Source organism: Eupeodes corollae, chromosome 3, assembly GCF_945859685.1.
Source record: "Eupeodes corollae chromosome 3, idEupCoro1.1, whole genome shotgun sequence".
Lineage (NCBI taxonomy): Eukaryota > Metazoa > Arthropoda > Insecta > Diptera > Syrphidae > Eupeodes > Eupeodes corollae.
The window spans coordinates 125,364,507-125,376,752 of NC_079149.1; the positions used below are offsets into that span (position 1 = coordinate 125,364,507).

Here is a 12,246-nt window from a genome sequence, read left to right on the forward strand (position 1 = left end):
GTCCATTGAACCATCCAGGCTTACGTAAATCATGGTTAAAGTCTTTGTCATAAACAAGGCTTATAAAATAAATATAGTTACTTGGCTTATAGCTTCTTGTATTCCCCATTTTAAGATACATACAATTGCAATATATAAGAAAAGTGCAGGAAAAAAATCAAGATTTTATTGACCCACAACAAGTGGGCTGGCAAATCTGGTTAAGTTGGTCAGATTTCAATGCCAAATACTAACAGCTCTAAACCACAGAACATAAAAATGTCTAAAAACTCTATATGAGCTAAATAACATAAGCAACTTGAATTTGTTTACTTTTTGCGGACATAATTGATAAGAATTTAGCACCAACAATGAAACAAGTGGATGTGGTAAAATTTCTGATGTAAGAATTTTGATTTTTTTCATCCGTTGCATAAGAAAATCAGTTTTAAATAAAAACACAAATTACGATAAGGGTTTGAGGAATCTTCTTCCATCAAAAGAGTTTTATTATGAAAAGAATCATCGGTGTTGCAAGTTGCAAATACAATATTATATTCTTTTGACAATTACTTTAAAGTTATAATTATGTTATGAAAAAAATTGTTCTATTACTTAGTTGACGGAATAGCTTAAAATAACCGTAGTCCCCATACAAACTTTTTAGTCAAAAATCGAAAATTCGATTTTTTTCAAAAACGAGCCGATACATTCTCATTTTTTTTTTTCAAAATTCGTTATCTAGAAAATGGGTTATCATTTTTGTACATAATTGAAATGTTTAACGTGTATTAATAAGTTCTACAAAACTGCGTACTAAAAATATTTTTTAAAATAAAACTAAAAAAATTGAATAGACAAATTAATTTTAAAAAAATACTTTTATGGTTTTTAAATACAAAATTTGAAAAAACAATTTTTTACAAAGGAAAAGAATTTTAATTTTTAGCAACAATATATTTGCTTGCAGATGCATTCTAAAATACAGGAAATAATTAAACCCGAACTGTTTGGATACAAGAGCAAGTTCGTACGATACTGTCGAGCATTTTATTTTTTAAGATTTAGAAGAACTCCCGGTTAAATTAATCTTTAGCTATTTTTGCTTGTTCAAAAGTAAAAACTCCGCAAGTGTAAATTTGAAGTTAATTTTGTTTCCAAGTTCTAAAACATCGTACCTTCTGGTGTTCCACAAGATGGTAACCTAGGTCCTATAGTGTTAAATTTATATTTCTTCTTTTACTTCAAAAGACTGATCTTTTTTAACAGCTTCATTTCAAAAACCAAAAGTCAAGATTCATATATAGAAATTGAATTAAATAGAAATTGTAAGTTGAATAATGTTTTTTAAACCGATTAAATTTTTTGTTTTAGAATTTTAAAAACTATATAAGGTCGATGCAGATTGTATCTGTATTGTGATGTTTCCTCCACGATTTTTATGTACAAATTAAAAATATTTGAAACGTTTGTTTGTATAATTAAGAAATTATCCGAGTTTCCAAAAATGTAGATATTTTTATCATTTTTAGAAGTACTAAAAGAGTTTAACCAAAAAGTAAATGCATCAATGCTGAAAAGATACTCGTACTTTAAGTGTGTTTTTAAAATGACTCTTTTTAGGTTTCAAAAATAAAAAAAATTGTCCAATAGTAATTTTCAAAAATTTTTTAAATTTTAATATTGAATTAAACAACAAATTTAGATTATTTGTTTTTGTAATGCAATTTATTATACTTCAAAAATAAATTATTTAAGACTTTCAAGAATTTGTCAAATATATTTTGTTCAAATTTGTAATGAGGAATAGAAATATGGTGACCAAATTTAATAAATTGTTTCTGTTTACTTTTAAGATCTTTAAAACTTTAAAAATTAAATTTCAAAAACTTTTTTTTTAATCCAAAAACTACCTTTTTAATTAATTTGACTAAGTTCTTCTTATAAAATGATAGGCCGAAAATTCAAAAGATGGTTTAAGATTTTTAAAAACACACTTTTTGTAAAATTGTAAAAAAAACCATTTGAAAATTTTTAAATCAAGAAAAATATATTCAAAAATTACAAAATAATACAGTAAAGTTTCAACTTTTTTAAGGCGTCAAGTTTTAACAAAATTGAAAGTGGTAACAAAATATTTCTCTATTTAATGAAATTATTTTAAACTAAACCAAGTTCTGGAATTTGTCTTAAAAACTTCAAGTGTGTGTAAAATTGAGTGGCCCAATAGTTCGTTGAGAACTAGGCCCTAGTGTTTTACTACTCTCAACCATTCCTGTGTGGACCTACAGTTTAAATCGAATCCGAACGGCTAATTTGAGAAAGGTTTTTTCATGACAAGAATTAATCTTGCAAAATTTGTCAATTCCTGGCAAGAGGCAGTACCCGTGAAAAAAAAACTTTAGATAGCATAGGCAGAGATCGAACAGAGGTCTTCTCTGGCATAACAGTCCAACGCACTAACCATCATGCCATGGGTCTATCTTTAGTTACTGTTAAATTTGTAATCCTTAGGTGTGAAACGTTTGAGAGTGAATTTAATAAAAACCAATAAAGCTTCGAAATTATTTAATCTCCTTTTTAATGACAAGAAATTACCTTATCCCCAATTTAATTTCTTATGCAACGAATAATAGGAGACAAAATTCTTTCATCAGAAAAATAATGCAACCCACGTGTTTCTGTGTCTCACTTCCAGCAATTATTACTGCAAATGTAAACAAAAAGCCGGTTGCTGATTTTATTCCATGGCTTAAAGCTTCTAGAATTTGGCATTGAAATCTGACCAACTTAACCAGATTTTCTAAGTCTTGTTGTGGGTTATTAAAATCATAATTTTTTTCCTGCACTTCTCTTAACTTACAATTAGCTTTAAACCAGCTTTGTTTATGACTTTGATTTTTGATTATGATTAACATATGTAAGACTGGATAGTTCAATGGACTTAAGGAAAAACAGTCTTTGGACTATAAAAATGAGAGCATTGCCAGTTGACAGGCATCAGAAGCGAGTCAATCGTAGTCTTGTTAACAACTTAAATATAGTCAATAAATTCCAAAGAAAACCAGCAACATGAAGGCATGTTTTCAAGAAGATGAAGACTTACTAAACATTCTGGTTATTAAATTATTTTTATATACATTTTAGTTCGCCGTATTTACCGTAGTCGTGCTTGCTTTGGTCTTCCAAGCCCAATCGTCTATCATCCCAATTGGAATCAATGGTATTGGACCATCTCTATCAGTCTCAGGACCTTTGGGACCAGTCATCCTCCCAAACGGAGCTGTGTCCATTCAAGGTTCAGTCATCCAAGGAATTCCTAACATCCTCTCCATCCAAGGACTTCCAGCTGCCGTCACTGTTGCCCAATCACCAATTCAAGCAGTAGCCCTTCCAGCTCCAGTTGCCGCAGTTGCTGCTCCAGCTGTTGTCGGTGTTGAAGGAACTTATGTGGCCAAGACTCGTGGTGCTGTTCACGTTGCTCCTCTTGCAGGACACACACAATCCGCTGCTTCCGTTAATCTTCAACCAGCCCCAGGAACTTTGTAAACAAAAAAAAAATGAAAACATTTTTGTGAACCCCCAAACTGTACCAAATTTCTGAAAATCTGTTAATTGCTTCCTTAGTTTTGTAAGTTCTATGAATAAAATGCAACACGAACGTCTAAGAGTCGTAAAAACAAAATTTGTCCTTTTTTTCTTTCTTATTTTTCAAACTAAACATATGCATAAATAATTGCCAGAGGGTGACATTGCTCCCCTTACTTATACCCACACTTCTTGTGATTTAATTAACTTTGAAATAAATTATTTTCTATACCGTAAAAAAAATAAAACTTTAACTATGGAGAAAGTTTTGAAAACCTTCCTCTCTCTCTCTATACCTACCCTGCAAATAATGTGGAAGTTACAACATCAACCAAGAGCCTCTAATGACCCACAACTCTATATACGGCCGGCAGCGCCATTTGGTGCGGTGCGGTGCGGTCGGTGGCGGGCGTGGAGCTTATGTTGATGCAATGATGCTTGATGCTGAAAGTAACAACTTTTTGTAGCTTTTTTTGTTTTTGGTTCAGTTCAAAAACTGGAAACTCTTCCCAGAGGGCATAATTAAGAAAAAGGGTTTGCCACTTAAATTTTAAGTTTAATTAGGTTTTCCTTCCTTAAGGTTATTTTTTTTATGTAACTTTTTTCTTTTTTTTGGAAAGGGGGTTTTTATTTTTCGTTGGCTTATTCGCCACTTAAATGAGTTCTTGCCACTTGCTACTAAATTTCAACATTGAAACCATCTAATCAAGTGGCATCGTTCCTGTCGACGACGAAAACGACGACGGGAAAGGACTCTATCGTTCAGTTCATATTCCAAAGAACGGATGGACGTAACGTCACACATATCCTTGTCACTTTCCTGACAAAAGCAATTTCCTTATGCCTTATATTCTGGGGACAATATGTGGTATGTTGTGTCTATATAAATGGCGTGATGGTACACAGTGTGATATTTGTGGTGTTGTATCATTTTGAGAGAACTCGGCGAAAATTTTCGCCGTCAAATTGCATGTCATCCATACACTGCCACGCCACGACCACCATGGCCTTCGGCGACATAGGAGGTCGATGGTGGTTATGGTCTATAATATGGTGGAGCTAACCTATTTCAGAGTGTTGCCTTATGAACTTGGGGGCACATCATATTTGTAGTGTTTTAAGACATTGTCGTCGACATCGTGTGTGAAGTATTTTCATCGGATAAATTGTATTATCTTCTAGTTTTTTGTTTTTTTCTCAGTATTTTTATTCGTTTTTCAAACTTAAGACATTCTCAGAATTTTCAATTGAAGTTTTGTTGGAATACCAGCGGATAACTGTGATGATAGAAGTCCATGCCAGTGAATTATGGTGAAACTGTTTTTTGTTGGAGAAAGTTTTTTTTTTAAAGAATATACAGTTTCGGAAAATTGAATTGAGATTTTTAGAATTTGAACTTAATTTTAGGAGAAAAAAGAATAAAATATTTTAACGTTGTACGAAAAATAAAATTTTTTGAAATATTTATACTTATAATATTTGACAGTTTTGTTTCTGAACCAGTTTTCTTAAACTGAAAACATTTATGATTCATGCACGTCCCTAACTGAAAAGAAGCATTTTAGAAGCTAAGGAGTTCATTGAATATGACTTTGTCCTATAAACAGTCAATTTTATTAAGCATTCTCAATTAATGGAATATCATTGTTTAACAGAAAATCAAAAATGTATGATTTCTTCCAATATTTTATGAATTTCTTGCAGTATTTGACTGAAATCAAGGTAACCAAAGCAATTTAACTTTTCATCTTAACCAACCGTAAACTTCTTGCAAGGGATTTAAACAGAGAATTGCAAATTTATATTGAAAAATTGTTAAGAGGCATTTATTTTGTCAAAAGTTACAGAAATTAAAGTATCAGAGCCTTTTCGAAGAGGTCAATACAAGAATCGTGTTAAAATTTGATATTTCAGTCAAATTGTTGGTTCACTATTATTGAAGGTTGTACTCGTACACATTAGACTCACTTTGACGAACAAAAATTAATATTCTTATTCAGACTATGGAATTTTAAAAATGTATAATTATGATATTTAAAACTATCATTTTAATCAGCTTGTGCTGAAATATCTGAACAATACCACGCAGCACTGTACTACATAAGTGTCAAACTCCAGATCTTGAAGCTATTAATATAAATCATATACCAGTCTTATCAAATTTCTCAAAGTTTGAATTTTGATTGAGTTTTTAAAATAGTTTGACGAAATGAGTTTCAGCCATGAGCGTTCAGAAGAAAAATTTGAAACTTCAGCTATAATGTCTCCTAAACATTATTGTACAAATAACTTTTTGAAATTGATTCCAATATTAAAAAATATGTTAAACTAATTTTTTCTAAGGTCGAACGTCGATTAATAAGTTGTTGTTATAGTTGATTTCGTCACCGAAATATTTCTCTAGTTTAGGCCTTAATTTTTTGAGTGCATACTTAAATAACTTAAACTCAAATATAGGAAAATTATTTTGTTACATGTTGCTTGATTATTTCTTTCAATGTTGTCAGAATTTTTAACAGTCCTCTAAAATAAGTTAAAATTAAAACAACGCCGATTTAAATGAAAATGGCTCACACTAACTTGCTCCTGTATGCAAAAACTCTCTTTAAAAATTAAAGTAATATTTTAACATTTGAAAATATACCATATATAAAATAAATAAGGCTTGGTCTAAGTCTAATCTATCGAGGACTGATGAGATGCTAAGAGAGTATCAAGAATTAAGTACGACTTTATGACCTATTCAAGTTTTTTGCATTCTCAACTAAATTCTAATGAGTGTGATATAAAAATGAATCCTCAAATGTTTTTGAGATAATTTTATAGTAAACGTAAATGCTATGACCTATAAAATTTTTCAAGCCAACTTCTAGATTGAAATTCAATCATGTTTCCAGATTATTTCAAGACCGCTTCTGAAGATTTTTCTTTTGCAAACACATCCTCTGTTATTTGTTTAAACACACAAAATTTCAGCCTTCTAACATCAATCAGTTTTTTTGATTTCTGAGGCTTCTAAAAAAGATAAATACATTTTTTTATAATAAACACACACTCAAGTGGATACTACTACCCTAATTATGCAGAGGCATAGTGTGAGCACTAGGAAGAGAAGAGAGGGTTTAAAAGGAGATGTCGGTGCACATTGGTTTTGAATTCCTGAATATTGCAATGACAATAAATGTTCCAACCATATGGAATACCTTGATTTATGTTGAAAATGTGTGTCTTATGTTTTTCTGAAATGTTTTAAATTCCCAGATTTTTGGAAATATTCATACCTTCAGCCAGTCATCCAAGTTTCAATTATACGTTTGATAATCATGTAGTTTAAGTAAAGTTTCTCTATATTTTCTGATTTATATATTATTCTTGATTTGTTATCGTTCAATGCAAGTAGTATTGGATAGATTCAAGTCTGAAAACTACAAAATAAATGATGGTGTGCTCCAGGGCTCTGTTGTATCTCCTACACTCTTTCTCATTTTTATTAATGATCTCCTGCCTGCAACTTCTTATTAAATACATTCTTTCGCTGACGATAGTACTCTAAGCTAATTTTATATTCGTTTTCAGATTCACATTCCTCTTCTTCGGATGTGGAACTGCAACGACAAAATATGATAAGCTCATTAAATTCCGACCTAAACAGCATTGTCCAATGGGGATTAAAATACCGCGTGGAATTTAATGCTTCGAAAACCCAATGCTGTCTTGTATCGTTAAAGCGAGATATACCCCCTTTGCATTATCCATGGATGGCACTTGCATCGGGGAAACTGAACACCTCGATATTCTCGGTATGTGTTTCACCAACGATCTTTTTTAGAACGATCACATAAGCAATGTCGCCAAAAATGCCGCAAGATATTTGGATTTTCTAAGGCCATGCTAGAAGTTTTTCTTCCCCTCTGATCTGGCTGTTATTTACAAGACTTCCATTCGTCCAAAGCTTTAGTATAACTCCCATATCTTGGCTATTGCTCCTGCAACTAACTTAAGCCTCTTGGACAGTATTGAACGAATAGCATTTAGATTGATTGGTGATAATACCATAAAAGGATCATTAACGTCACTCGAACAGTAAAGTTACCTGTCTCAAACTCTTTAAACTTTATTTTAACGGTTTTTGCTCTAGTGAAATAGACAGCTGCATTCCTCCCCTTAAACATTTCAACCGTGATACTCACGGTTCTAGGAATGCTCATCAGTATACCCTCGTGCCAAACTTCGGCCGTACCGTCAAGTACAGAGATTCGTACTTTAGCCGTACTGCGCGAATGTGAAATTCGTTACTACACTCTGTCTTTCCCAGCCATTGCAATATTCAGGAATTCAAAACCAATGTGCATCGACACCTCCTTACAAACCCTTTCTCCTTTTCCTAGTGCTCTTACTGTGTCTTCACACAATAAGGGTAGTAATATCCCCTTAAGTGTGTGCTTATTATAAAAAAAGTGATGTCAAACTTACCTCTTTTAAATATTCTTGTGCGGTGAAAACACCAACAAAAATTATTTAAAAACCTTTAGTGGAAACATAGCAAAACTTAATTATCTTTACTATTCTTGCAAAATAAGCCTAGTTAACCCATTTTCATTAACAAAACTAAATAATATCACATTTAACAGATTGATTTTTTTCGACATTGGAAAAAACATGATTCCAAATGCACAACTACTCAACGAACACTGCCATCGAGATACGAATGCAATAGCAATAGTACCAACATTTGAGAACGAAATCACATAAGATCCATTCGAGGCTCGTATAAATGTCAAAAACCCATCCCCAGTAAGATTCTACTCTAACTTTTATAGCTAGTATTCATTTCATACTATGGATATTGTTTTTGTTATTCGTGTTAAATCCTACTATACTATCGATAGATTTTCCAACAAAACACGGATATTGTAATTTGCGATTGAAATCTCTAGTTCGATTCATTTTAACGATACTTGTTGTATTATTTCTATTTACGGCACGTAGAACAAAATATTTGATATTCCCATAATCGTTTATTAATTTTCTTTTCAACGTTAATGTGGCATCATTGCCAGGGGCTTGGACCAAGAGTGTACTAAATGCATAGGCGTGCTATTCATAGAATGGCGAATGGAGAAACGTCACAATATTATATCAAATTTGATTGGAACACCCTGTTAGCTATTTGAATTGATTTTTCAGTTTCTCAAAAGTAATTATTAATATATTTCCATGTACATATCTCAATGAAGATTTAACTCAAGAAAACCATTTAAAATTTGTCGTTTCTATGATATCAGTCGATATAATTTCTCAGTATCCATTAAACAATAAGTTGAAGATTTTTTAAAAACTCAAAATAAGCAGTACCTATTGTTACCAAGAAAACTTCATAGTTCATGATTTTTCCAAATAACCATTAAATTCAACGTTGTTTTTTGTTCCGTATTTTATTCAGAAATCAAAATTCTTAAAACTAGATTTAAAACTCAAAAAAAGTTATATTTTAATTAATACCTCTTGTCGGTTCTTAGAAATAAGAAATTTCAATATATAATTATTTTATATTCTATTTTGTTTAAGTTCAAGAGTTCTATTCTAAGAAAAGAGGAGATAGGGACGTCTTCAACAGGATAATGTCTTTGTTTCAATAACAAATGTTCACATTCAAAAACTGAAGTATCCAAATTATTTATGTATTATGTTATTTTTAAGGATTACTTAAATTACTCGCATCAAAAACAAATTAAAAACAGGTCAAACATTTTAATAATGTAAATCTATTTCGATGTGTTTTCTTTGTATATAAAGTCCTGATTCCATAAGTAAGAGAATTAAGATCTTAAATAGAGGAAGAAAAGTAAGAAAATATTATAGGAACGCACAACACTCCTTACGAAGGTGGAGTGTAAACACTTAAGATCCCTTTGTGTGAATCCAAAACAACCAACTTCCCTTTCCTTCTACATGAGTCCACATTATTTTCTATCTTGTCAAAGACACGTCATATACAAATTACATGCTGAGAGTGTCCTGACCTTTTTTTAAATTATTATTATAGTCAGATCAACCATCGTTATCGTTGGTTGAGTTGTTTGTTAGTTTACCTATAACATCCTAACATCTAACATAATATCCCAGTTAGTTCATAGAACTGCCGAGTCCTGGCAAATAGAAGTACCTAGTTGTCATTATCGCTGTTCTAAAAGCCATATCCACAACAATGGCGCAGCGAATCCTCTTCTTCCGGCGTTTTTTTTCTGTTCGTTGTTTATACATAGAACTACGACTGCTTTGACGTCGGAAGCGGAGGTAGTGGCGGCGAGTGGCATGATGCGTTGCGTCGTCTCCGTCAGTTGTACTCACTGTTTATCCATCACACCCATTGCGCTGCTACTGCTTCTGCTTCTACTTCTGCCACTGCCCCAAAGGCTTGAATAAATCACGCCGCCACCGTTTATCTAATTGACAGGATTGAATCACAACTGTCATGTCGTTATGAATATTCAATTCATAAATGTCAATCGACGTGCCTCGAAGCGATTTGCCAAACGCGCGTTTCCTCGCTTTGACAACAAATCGTTTTGTATCCCGTTTTGTCATCATAATTTCACCGGATTCAAAACCGGGATACCTATAGTGAGTATACGGTTACGCTATTCACAGAGTATATGGAAGAGTGTGCCAGTGCCATGTGCCTGTGATGCATGCAGCGCTTTTGTCTGCAGGCTCTATGAATGGATTATGATTCGCAGTTCTATAGATTCTAAAGAAAGAGAGACATCAGAAATCCTGATGCGATATGATGGCGCTGTCCTAGCAAGCGTTCAGCTTGCTTCATGTTTGTGGTTTGGGCTATTGGGAATCCTTTTTTGCGTTCCGAACTTGTTTTATTTTCGTTTGATTTCCATTCTTTTTGTTGCTGCCTATTGTATATTGCATTCATTCTATAGAGCTGGAGCATCATAGAACAATCTTCTGCAATCGGAGACATTGTGATGTGGCGGTGGCGGCAGTGGCTTTAGTGAAAATAGAACTGGAAGAAGAAAAAAAAGGACACGACGATATTCAATATGCAAATGAAGCGCATTCGTATTCGTACGTACGTATGTGGGTTGAACGTATTGATGACGAACGTCGTCGTCGTCGGAAGGAAACACCCTGCAGCACCAGAGCTAGAGCCAGCTCCAGCGCCAGGACGAGCAGAAGTAGAAGCCGAAGCAGCTGTAGAAGAACATAGAGATTCTAGGGTTGTGATTTTCAGATGAATGATTGAAAGAGAAATCCTATCCTCCCCTTTCCGCTTCCTCGACATCCACCACAAAATCGTCCTGATGATGTCGTTGGTACAAACATGGATGCATATATATGGAATCAAATGTGGATGTCGGAGAAAGAAATTGTGACTGGAAGGCTTGTTCTGAGGAATCCTTTGACTTTTATAATATGAGAATGATGGAAGGTTAAATACTGTGAGAGCTTGAGAAAATTTGACGTTTGTGTGTTGTGGAGGATGTCAAATAGTCGTGGGATATAATATATATGAAGTTTTGTTTGTCACATTTCAACTTCAAGTTGAAAAGATCAAAGTAAACGAAAAAAAAGGTTATTAAAACAAAAAAAAAGAAGAAAGAAAAGACATCACTCAAATCCCTAAGGGCTGTGACCTTCTCTTCTTATGGTCTTTGAGGAAATTATTATGTAGGTATGGTTCGATATTACACACAAGAAAAACATAAAAAAATGCAAAATTGATCTTAATCAAGGTCTTTTATTTGATTTGTTACTTAATAGGTTTTTGTTTTGGAGATTTTGTATAAAAGAACTGGAAAGAGTTTTGTAGAAATGGGATTATGGTGAAAGAACAATTTCCTGGAACGAAATTTTCCTAGAATTTGATACATTTTCGTATGACTTTATTTGTGAATGCTGAACTTTTTCATCGGTTTTGTAGTTAAATGAGCTTAAAGAATTTTGAGAAATACATCTAAGTCTATATGTTGATTGGATATTCAACGGTTCGTGGGCATAACAAACATTCAAAAAAAGTTTTTGTTAAGTTTTTAGAGTGACGGTATTCGCCAAATTTTGCTGGCCATTGGCTTACCATATTTTTCTAGAGCTTAATCGAAACTCTACCACTTATGCCAACTGAAGAATTCATTAGGAATGCTCTGAAAGAGTCGCTAGATGTATCATCCATGACCGAGAAATCCCTGGTTTCAACTCTAAATGTGTTCAGACAATGGAAGCCGAAACATAGTCCATAGTTGTGTAAGCAAAGGAGGACTCCCAATAAGTTCTATACTAGAGAAGGCATGAAAACAAAGCAAGGAACCATAAACAGCATGAAGTCGAGGAGATCCAGATATGTTTTAGCAGGAAAATGTGTACGAAACTTTTACAGAGGAGTCAGGATTCACCAATCAGCCTGGTGCTGCAAAGACATGAATGAATATACCATAATGGACATACAGTAGATTTTTAAATTCTGGAAAGACTATTCCATCTGGTTAAGAGCGATTAAGTCCAGGATCGCCCAACGAGTAGTCCCATCTCGTTGATGATAAGGAGTTCAACTCGACATCTTTATCATCAATTTTGAGTTAAACAAAGCTGCTGTTGATGATGATCTGCAGGTGGAACTTTTCTAGTAAACCCGGAGTAAACCGGCTTTTAGCCAAAATTCGGTCG

The 12,246-nt window shown here is 33.1% G+C and overlaps 1 protein-coding gene across 1 annotated transcript; it reads left to right on the forward strand.

Moving 5' to 3' along the window:
* The first annotated feature begins 2,913 nt into the window (after positions 1 to 2,913).
* On the forward strand, positions 2,914 to 3,664 carry LOC129950113 (adult cuticle protein 1-like). The gene is made up of 2 exons (XM_056061936.1): positions 2,914 to 3,057; positions 3,127 to 3,664. The coding sequence occupies exons 1-2, from the start codon at positions 3,052 to 3,054 to the stop codon at positions 3,526 to 3,528; spliced, it is 408 nt and encodes a 135-aa protein (XP_055917911.1). The 5' UTR covers positions 2,914 to 3,051; the 3' UTR covers positions 3,529 to 3,664.
* The last annotated feature ends 8,582 nt before the right edge of the window (positions 3,665 to 12,246 follow it).